Below are 10,188 nucleotides of genomic sequence, written 5' to 3'. Positions count from 1 at the left end.
CTCCTCCCGCCCGACCTCTGAGGTGTTGCAGAGACGCAGAGCTCAACCCTTTGTGGTTTCTTAACCTCTTAGCCCAGTGTCTGCTTCTTGGACCTGATTGTTTACTTGGTGGAAATGAAAGTCCCAGCTCTTAGATATTTCCAACACATAGTTTTTAGAAAATAGTGTTATGTCATGATTATAATATGATAAAATTATAATATGATTAGAATATGAAAAAAATGAAAGTGAGTTCTAATGAAATAGTGTGTTAAATGCTTGGACACAACTAAACGTGAAATATTTATTTATTTATTTATTTTTAAGGTTTTATTTATTCATTTGACAGAGACAGCAAGAAAGGGAACACAGGCAGGGGGAGCAGGAGAGGAAGAGAGAGGCTTCCCGCTGAGCAGGGAGCCTGATGTGGGGCTCCATCCCAGGACGCTGGGATCATGACCTGAAGGCAGACGTTTAATGACTGAGCCACCCAGGCGCCCCATGTGAAATATTTAAACGTGCACTTCTGCCGAGAGCCACAGTAAGCAGGGCGGACAGATACAGGGGTGTTCTGTTGGCAGGATCACAGTACTGTGATTTTCTGAAACCGAAAATCTCTTGGTAAAATTCTGAACAAAATAAAAAAATTAGGGGCGCCTGAGTGCCTAGTGGGTTAAGCCTCTGCTTTTGGCTCAGGTCATGATCTCGGGGTCCTGAGACCAAACCCTGCATCGGGCTCTCTGCTCAGCTCTCTGCTCTGCTTCCCCCTCTCTCTCTGCCTGCTTCTCTGCCTACTTGTGACCTTTCTCTGTCAAATAAATAAATAAAATCTTTAAGAAAAAAAGAAAATAATTAAATGTTTCCTCAGTTTATGTGGTAGGTCTGTTTCTGGAAAAATTCAATGCAAAAAATAAAGTTTTTTCTTTTTTTAAGGTTTATTTATTTATTGGGCACCTAGGTGGCTCAGTCAGTTAAGCATCTGCCTTCAGCTGGGGTCGTGGTCCCAAGGTCCTAGGATCGAGTCCTGCATCGGGCTCGCTGCACCGGGGGGAGTCCACTTCTCCCTCTCCCTCGCTTCTCCCCCCCCTTCTCCCTCTTGTGCTCTCCCAATTGCTCACTCTCTTGAATGGATAAATAAAATCTTAAAAAAAATTTTTTTATTTAATTTATTTTAGACAGAGTGGGTTGGGGGCGTCGTGGGGCACACAGAGAGGGAGAAGGAATCTTAAGCAGACTTCCCACTGGGTGTGGAACCCAATGCAGGGCTTGATCCCAGGACTCTGAGTTCATGACCTGAGCCAAAACCAAGAGTTGGCCACTTAACCAGCTGAGTCCCCCAGGAGCTCCTATAAGTCTTTGGATTTGTATGTAAAATGGAGTTATGTTCTTAAGATAATTCTCTGCTACATGAATGTTTCTCAGGGCATTTGAAAGTCTGAGAGGATTAAGAATAATTCTTCCTTAGGACACCCGGGTAGCTCAGTCAGTTAAGTGTCCAACTCTTGATCTCAGCTCAGGTCTTGATCTCAGGGTCATGAGTTCAAGCCCCATGTTAGGCTCTATGCTGGGCAGGGAGCCTGCTTTAAAAAAACAGAAAAGAAAAAGATTTATTCTTCCTTACGTGGGACATTGCAAGACAATGATTCCTTGCTCCCTTCCCTGTAATGCCAATATCACCCCAGGATTACCAACAACCAAAACATAAACCTTGAAGTTTCCAAGTAGCCTCGAGGGGGCAGTCTTACCCCATTTAGAGCCAGCACCCTCGCCTGTCCCTTCCAGTCCCAGGGCTTCCTGCCCTCCCATCAGCCATGCTGGTCTCAGAGCTCACGGGCTCTCTTGCTGCTTCCCTGCCAGACACTTCCTCCCCTCTTCCTTGTCTCTGTCCGCGCCAACGCCGCCCACCTAGCTGCCTGCTCAGCTTAGCATCATCATTATTATTGAATTGCAAGAGTTCTTTTAATATTCTAGGTGTAGGTCTCTTATCAGATACATGATTTGCAAGTGTTTTCTGTCATTCTGTGGGATGTTGCCTTCTTTCTTTACAGTGTGCTTTGAAGCACAAAGGTTTTAATTCTGCTGAAGTCCAATTTATCTATTTTTTCTTCCATCAGTATATTTTTGACATCATAACTGAGAAAGTTTTGCCTAACCTAAGATTATGAAGATTTACTCTTATATTTTCTTTTAAGAGTTTTATGGCTTAGCTCTTACATTTAGGACTTTGATCCATTTTGAGTTAATTTTTGTGTTATGGTGTGAGAAAAGAAGTCTCATTTCCTTCTTTTGCATGTGGATGCCCAGTTGTTGCAGGATCAGCTGTTGAAAAGGCTGTTCTTTTCCTGTTTAAATGTCTTGGCATCCCTGTTGATGCCAATAAAACCATCCCTGGGTTGTATTTCTGGCCTTTCTATGCCGTCTCGTTGATCTGTAGATCTGTCCCATGCCAGTCCCATGCTGTCATGTATCCTTCAGCTCCATAGTACATTTTGAATTTGGCAAGTGTGTGTCCTCCATGATTTTGTTCTTTTTTTTCAGATTGTTTTGGCTATTCTAGGTCTCTAGCATTTCCACATGAATTTTGGGAATAACTTGTCAATTTCTGCAAAAAAACCAGCTGGGATTTTGATAGAGGTTGCACTGAATCGATAGATCAGTTTGGAAGGTGTTGCCATCTAAACAGTATTAAGTTTTCCAGTCTGTACATGGGGGTCTTTCCATTTGTTTAGGTCTCCTTTCACCTCTTTCAGTAATATTTTATCGTTACCAGAGTATAAACCTATATTTTCTTTCTTTCTTTTTTTTTTTTCCCAGGAAACCTCTTTATTGGGCAAAGCCAGCCTACCCTTGGCCTACAAGGGACAAGGAATGTGGAGAAGGAGACAGGGAGCTCACAAGGCCAGGGACCCGGACATTTTGCGGGGCCAGCAGAGGGCAGAAGCGAGGGTGTTGAATTTATTCCTAAGTTTTTAATTTTATTGCTGTTATTGGAAATGGAGTTATTTCTTTTTTTAAAGATTTTATTTATTTATTTGACAGAGAGTGAGATAGGACAAGCAGGGAGAGTGACAGGCAGAGAGGGAGAAGGAGGCTTCCCACTGAGTAGGAATCCCGACATGGGGCTCGATCCTAGCACCCTGGAACCATGATCTGAGCCAAAGGCAGATGCTTAACTGACTGAGCCACCCAGGCACCCCTAGAATTGTTTTCTTGATTTCATTTTCAGATTGTTCATTGCTAGAGTATAGAAACTGATTTTTGTACATTGATTTCATATTCTGCAACCTTGCTGAATTTATTAGTCCTAATAGTTTTCTAGTGAATTCCTTAGGATTTTTTGTATACCACCATATCATGTCATCTGCAATTTACACTTCATTTTTTTGCCATTTGCCCTGACTAGAACCTTTAGTACAATGTTGAATGAAGTGGTGAGGGCAGACATTTTGGTATTATTCCTGCCTTTAGGGGGGAAATATCTGGTCTTCACCATGTGGGGGTTTTTTGTAGGTGCTCTTTATCAGACTCAGGAAGTTCCCTTCTATTCCTTTTTTGTTGAGTGCTTATCATGAGAAGGTGTTGGTTTTATAACATGCCTTTTCCGTGTCTATGGAGAGAATTGTGTGTCTTTTGTACTTTATTCTGTTAAGGTGCTGTATCGTATTGCTTTTTGGATGTTAAACCAGTTTTGCGTTCCCGAGACGAATCCACAGTTACCTTTTGAGTGGCTAGACTGTGAGCTACACTGGGGCTTAGCCTGGTTACAAAGTAGAAATGAAAGCACAAACCAATCTAAAATGATTTAAGCAGCTCTGCTCACCATTTCCTTGACTGTCCATTGAGCAAAAAACTAAGGATCCACATGGTGTTATCCTAGATTCTGAGGGGCCTGCTCGAAGGGCTGTCGGCAGTGTGCACACACACCCCTCTGAGGGCGTCACTTCCCATAACATAAGTCCTAGCTTTTGTGCTGCTGCCCGCCAGCCAGGTCCCAGGAGTCTGCAGAGGTTGCAGCTGTGACTGAACCATCTTCCAAGGCCAAGACCCTCCCCCGCCGTCTCCCACCCTTGTCCGACCCCCGCAAGCAGCCGAGGTCAGAGCTGGTGCAGGAGGGCCTCGGTCCTCGTGTCCCCTGCTCCCAGGCCAGCAAGGTAGCTGAGCTAGGCTCCACTGGTGCCCTCACACATGGCCGTGAGTGTGATGGGCACCAGGCCACCCGTTGTTCAGTCACTGACCCACTGGTCGGCACTGTCGCACTGAGAAGGCCCGGAGACTCCTGTGTGCTTGGTGCTGGGGAGTCAGCCAGAGATGCTTCCCACCCCCGGACCCCATAACCAGTGGAAATCGAAGTCTGGTGCCACAGCTTGTAGTGTGGCATACCACGCTGCCTACACCAGTGTTTGGCAGCCGGGCCACCTCCCAGCATGTCCCATCGGTCACCAGAAACAATGTCCAGGGCTGCCGCCCGCTCCCCTGCTGCCGGCCAGGGGCTCTAGATAAGGCTTGAAGCTCAGGAACCGCTGGGCAGGGCTGGTTCTCATTTTGGGTTGAAGTCAGGTTGAGCCTGGAAGGGAGGAGAGAAGCCCACTGGCTTGGGACCCCAGGCCAGCTCCTGTGGGGGAGGGGATGCTGCTAGCCCGGTCTCTGGCATCGTAGGCCAACCTTGGCCTCTGCTTTTGGGTGGGACTCGTCCCCCTCTGGTGGGCTGGGGCCCACCTCTGTGGCTGGGATCTCCACCTGCAGGATTCCCAGCAGGGACCCTTGCTCCCTAACCCAGGCCTCCCTCTCACTGCTGCCCAGTCATGGCTGTCAGGACAGGCAGCAGTGAGGCCAGGATAATGGCAGCTGCTCGGGGCTGGTGTGACGTCTGTGAGAGGAGAGAGGTCTGCCACGTCCTCAACAAGGCTGGCTCTCAGGAGGGCATGTGGGGAAGGGGAGGGAGCAGGCTGGCCTGGAGCCCCAGGAGGGAGGACCCGTCACAACCCTGTGAACCTGGGAGGTGGGAGGGCCGGGTCCCTTACTTTGCTTCCCTGGTCGCCCTGGGAAGGCAGGACCAGCAGGAAGCCGGCAGACCGGGAACCACAGGGTGGCAGCCGCACTCTCTCTGTTGTGCGAGGGCTTCCCCATCACAGGGGTCCACCCGTAACCACCCCCCTGCAGGTGGTGAGATGTAGGGTCCCGAGATTCCTGGCTGGTGACCCGAGCACCCGGCTGCCTGCCTTTCCGGGGCTGGGCCAGGGCTCCCGAGAGCAGGGTCGTGGGTGCCCCACACCTGCCTCCAGGGAAAGAATGGTGACAGAACTGGGACAGAGGTCAAGGGATAGGATGCTGCAAGTTATGTTTTCAAAGAAGATTTAATAACAAATTTTCTAAATATGTCATAGATTGAGTAAATCAGATCAAGTAGTGCATAGAATATGATCCTAACTTTGCAAAAAATCCATATATTCTATATAAAGACAGACATGTGTGTCAAGGAAAAAGACTGGAAGGGATTATTAACAATGCTTAGCTCTGTGTGCTGGGATTATGTGTATTTGTATTCTGCTTTTTATTTTCAAAAATTTCCCTGGCGCACACATAATATTTTCTTCAGCAAGGAAAAAAATTTTAAAGAACCAAGTGCTTGCTCAAGGCTTCCCAGTAAAAGAGAAATTCCAGGACACCCCCACTTCAGCTTCCTGGAGGTCACAGGTCGGTGCTGGATGTCGGGAGTGGGGACACAACAGCTCCGTCCTCAGCAGAGGTGCCAGGTCGCATGGCTCACTGTGAGTCCCTGTTTGTCCCTGGAGGCTGGGACTTCCACAGGCAGGGGACTGTGTGAGTCCCTACCTCCTCCCGAGATAGGACCACATTTAGATTTTTTAGGAAAAGTGCAGCTTTAAAGTAACACAACATCTCCTGGACATATTCTGGGAGGAGCAGGTGTTAACAGCAAGGCCAACAGGGGAGGCCCAGATACACACATTCATTCAAACTAAGACCTCTGGCAGATGCCGGTCACTGGACACCATGCAGACGCCGTGCCGAGTGCTTTCGTGGACGCACCAGATCCCACCTGATCGCCTTGGAAGGGCAGAACCGATACCCCATTCAGAGGGAAAAATCTTCTACCTCAGAATTTGGTCAGTTTAACAAGAGGCAGAGCCAGAATTCCATGCCAGGTCTCCTGGCTCCAAAACCCACCCTGCCTTATTCACAGCCCCCTTTCCTGTGTAGTTCTGGGCATTTCTTGAAGCATGTTATCCACGTCCCTTCAGAGAGACCCAAGAACAGGGCTTTGCCTGATGGGCTGGCATCCGGCCAGGGCTGTGCTATAATGGTGGAGATGCACTGGCGGGGGAGGCACACAGAGCAGTGCCCCCCTCCCCCCCCCACATACACTAAGGGCCTCAAACTTGGCTATTCCTCTGGCCTCTCTTCCTGGAAGCATTCCTTTGCTGTCAGTGGGCCTGAGGTGACCAGCCTTAGGCTTCTAATGTGCAGCCTTGAACGAAGTCTGGGCTGCCAGGGCAACCATGTAAACAAGATGTCTGTCCCTTTACTGACTTTGCATCCATTGTTCTCTGAAGCCTTTTTTGTTTGGTTTCCATTTGGTGGCTGCCTGGATGGCTGGAGGTTCTAGAAGTCTGTCTGAAAGGCGATGACCAGTCTACTTTTGGCCTGTTGGACAGAAAGGGACTCAGATCATGGTACTGATGTGCCTGCTCGGCATACCCAGTGGCCAAGGCAGTCTGCACCTTTAAAGCATTCATTTTACAAGCTTTCCAGAGCATGCCAGGTTATGTGCTAGGTGCTGGAGAGACCAAATACTGACATTTGTCCAAAGTCTCCAAACCTCCACTGCCTTGATGCTGGGAGGAGAGAGCCATTAGCTAGGGTCCCCAGATGGCAGGTTTCATGTCCTGTGGCAGCTGGACTCAAGCTATGTCTGGGCCGTGGCAGAGAAGGGAGGGTCCGGGTTTCAGGCTGAGGAAGGAGTCCTGTGTCCCCATGTCACAGAAGAGAAACTGAAGCTTGAATCTGGAAGGGGCCTTGTCTGGATAGCAAACAGGTCAGTGGCCGAGTTGGAACCAGAATACAGGTCTCCTGACACTCCAGCCACTTTGTGCTCCAATCCCTGCCAGCCTGAGGTCACAGCCCCGTGCTACTAGGGAACTGCCCACCTCGCAGATAGTCTGGGTGCACCCTCGGTGTACACGAGGAGGGTCTCCCTCTGCACTCACTCCAGACTCCCCTCCCCATCCCTGTGGAGGGGCCGCTGTCCTGCAGCAGGGCCCCAACGTCCACACCTGCTGGCCCAGGCCTCTCCTCGGGGTGCAGAGCGACTCCTGAAGGACTCATCCTTGGGCACATGGGGGGCTCCACCTGGGCTGGGCTGTGTCTGTGGGGTGGGGCGGGCCCACGAGCTGCTTTTGATGACACAGTATTTTAGGGTTCGGGCAGCTGGACTCTCTCTGTTCCAGGCTTAGCAAGTCAGAAATCAAATAAACAGCCCAGCTGCCTGGGGCGGCTGCTCCAAGGAGAACAGTGGTTTCCGGGAACCTCCCCACCCGGGGCCAGCCTTGTTACTGCCTGTCACTCCCCTGGGACAGGGGCCTTTTCTTTGGCTCACAGGTCTTGAGAAATAGGAAGGCACTCCTGGGCGCACAGGGTGGTGCAGACTGGTGAACAACCTGTTCTTAAGTCCTGGACTCTACCAGATAGTTCCCACCCTGGCCCTGGGCCCGGCCTGCGGTGGCCCAGGTACCGTCTGTGGGTGAAATGGTTGCTCCTTAGTGTGGCAGAAGGGGGACCCGAGCTCAAGCTGCTGGGTGTCTGGAGTTCTGTGCTGAGGTTCTGAGGCCAGTCCAGGTCACTGGAAAATCCACCCGGGCTGCTTACTGACATTGGCTGTGGGTGAGGAGCTGGGGAGCAGGGGCCTGAGTGCCATGGACCTCCCACTGTGGCCACTGTCATCACTTCTTGAGAGCTAACTTTGTCTTAGTGCAGAACCTCACATGGAAAAGTTGGAGGGAACTGGACGCCCCCTAGGTTATCCACGTCTGCAGGCGGTGGTCACCTCTTCCCCACAGGAGGGGAAGACACGCCATAAATCATCCCTCTTGGCTTCTGTCTGTCTTAGTACGAGGCCTGTCCGGGTTGTTCTGTTTCTAATGTGCTAACTGCTAGTAATACACGGTCCTGAAGGCGAGTGCGTGCTCTGGAAATGCCCAGTGTGCTGCCTGGAAAGGGGAAGACGCCCCCTCCCTGCTCAGAGCCCAGCCAGCCGGCCTCACGCTCCAGATGCCCCTCAGATGGGCCTGGGCCAGCCAGTCTGGGCTGCGGTGGCCCAGCATGCGTCCTAAGGCAGGACTTCCAACTGGAACCCAGTGCGGTCTGTGTGTCTGGGGCTGCTGAGGGCGTTAGGCCTGTCAGAGCTGCGCCAGCCCATCTGCCACAAAGCCCAGGGGAAGGGGCAGAGAGGTCTGGGGAGACCCTGGCAGGCTGTGGCAGGAGTGTGGCGGGCCCTCCCTGCCACTCCACCTGAGCAGTGATGGCCCTGGAAGGTTTCCTGGCTCTGGAGAGGGGCCTACCCTCGGCGGGGGGTCCCCCCCGCGGTGGGCACTGGCCTCAGTGGCAGCCACAGGCCCGGACCACCATGTTGCGGTGCTTGCGCAGGATGACATTGTTGCTGCTGTCGTAGTAGAGCACGGATGTGGCGCTCAGCTTGGTGGGGGCGCAGCACGCCTTGGGGACTGCATCTGGCTTCATCAGGTGCACCTGGCCGGAGCAGGGGGGCAGCAAAGGTGTGAACACGGCAGCCTTGCCCTGGCACCCCCGCCCTCGCTGGCCCCAGAGTCTCTGGCCACTCACCCTCCCCTGCTCCATCCTCTGCCTGTAGTGCAGGCAGGTGCTCATGCGGGGACCTGCCCCACCCTGTGCCCCTCACCCCTGCCCTGGCCCGCTGCCCTTAGGGCCCACCCGCTCCCCTCAGACAGGACACCCCAGCACATGGTGTGCCCAGGAGCCCTCCGAGGTCCCCTCTGCTCCTCTCTCTGTGCTTTCATGATGTGTCTGATCATCTCTTGTCCCCATTAGCTGTTTGCCGTCTGTCTCCCCTCCCAAATGTGGGCCAGTGAATGTTCCCAGAACCAAACAAAGCCCAGAATCTTCGGTCTGCCCCCAGAGTGTCCGGCGCTCTTAATCCTCAAAGCACTTCCCAGCCCTGACAATGACCTCCAAGGCAGCTCCTATTCTGGGCAGACGGAGACCAGGGATGTGGAGGCCACGTGTGATGCTGAGTCACGTGGCTCTCGGCGGCAGGACAGGGACCAGGTGTGGGGACCTGTGACCCTCCTAACAGCCTGACTGCCAGCAAAGAGCCTGCTGAGGGAGTGGCCTCAGGCCTCCTAAAAACAGTTCTCCTGAGCAGTGGTGGGATGGGCTAGGGAGACGGGGAACATGCCGGTAGACAAACAGGACCCACGGGAAAGCACAACAAAGCAGTCCTTCTACTCCAACAGCAACTCTGTCCCCAGACAAGGCCTCCTATCCCTGGGTTCACCTGCAGACCCCAGGGTTCACCCCCACCCCCACCCCCACCCCCACCTACTCTGGACAGCAGCCCTGCCCCACCCCTTGTCAGGGGACCACAGGGTCCCCAAGCCGCTCCCTGCCTGCCCCACCCTTGATCCTGCCCACCTGCACACTGCAGCCAGAGCAATGCTTCTAGAGTAAGTCAGCTCCGGAGACTTCATTGCTAACCCCCTGCACCAGCCTCTCAGTTTACATAGGATTAAGTCCACCCACCTGGCACCATAAGTGGGACCCCAAGGCCCTGTGACTCGGCCTCTGACCACTTCCAGCATCACCTTCCTGGCCACCCAACACCTCCAGCCGGAGCCCATCGAGCCATCCTGACTTGGGAGCTGCAGGCGCCCAGGAGCCAGGAGGAGCATGAAGCACGTGCATCAAGGACAGCCCGGGGATTCACAGGTCTCATCACCCCTGAGCTCCTCCCGGAAGGTGGCTTCGGGGGGCTGGGGACAGCATATCCATCCCACTTGACGCGAGGAATGCAGGGCTGCAGAGCCGAAGCCCCTGTCAGTGAGGTGCAGTTTCTCTCCCCTGGGGGCCTCACCTTCAACCACCTCTTACTAGACAAATAGGCTCGGGGATACCAGGAACTGGGATTCTAGGTAAACATTCTAGAAAGAAATCTCAACC

At 52.5% G+C, this 10,188-nt stretch overlaps 1 protein-coding gene across 1 annotated transcript in view; it reads right to left on the bottom strand.

Moving 5' to 3' along the window:
- Nucleotides 1–280: 280 nt before the first annotated feature.
- The window catches only part of BMP8A (bone morphogenetic protein 8a), a 40,058-nt gene continuing 30,150 nt past the window's right edge, over nucleotides 281–10,188 (bottom strand). Inside the window, exon 7 of the mRNA XM_059136441.1 lies at nucleotides 281–8,742. Within this exon, the coding sequence (XP_058992424.1) occupies nucleotides 8,593–8,742 (150 nt within the window). The 3' untranslated portion in view covers nucleotides 281–8,592. The remainder of the gene's footprint in view (nucleotides 8,743–10,188) is intronic.

This window comes from Mustela lutreola, chromosome 10 (genome assembly GCF_030435805.1).
Source record: "Mustela lutreola isolate mMusLut2 chromosome 10, mMusLut2.pri, whole genome shotgun sequence".
Taxonomy (NCBI): domain Eukaryota; kingdom Metazoa; phylum Chordata; class Mammalia; order Carnivora; family Mustelidae; genus Mustela; species Mustela lutreola.
This window is presented reverse-complemented; position numbering and strand designations above follow the sequence as displayed.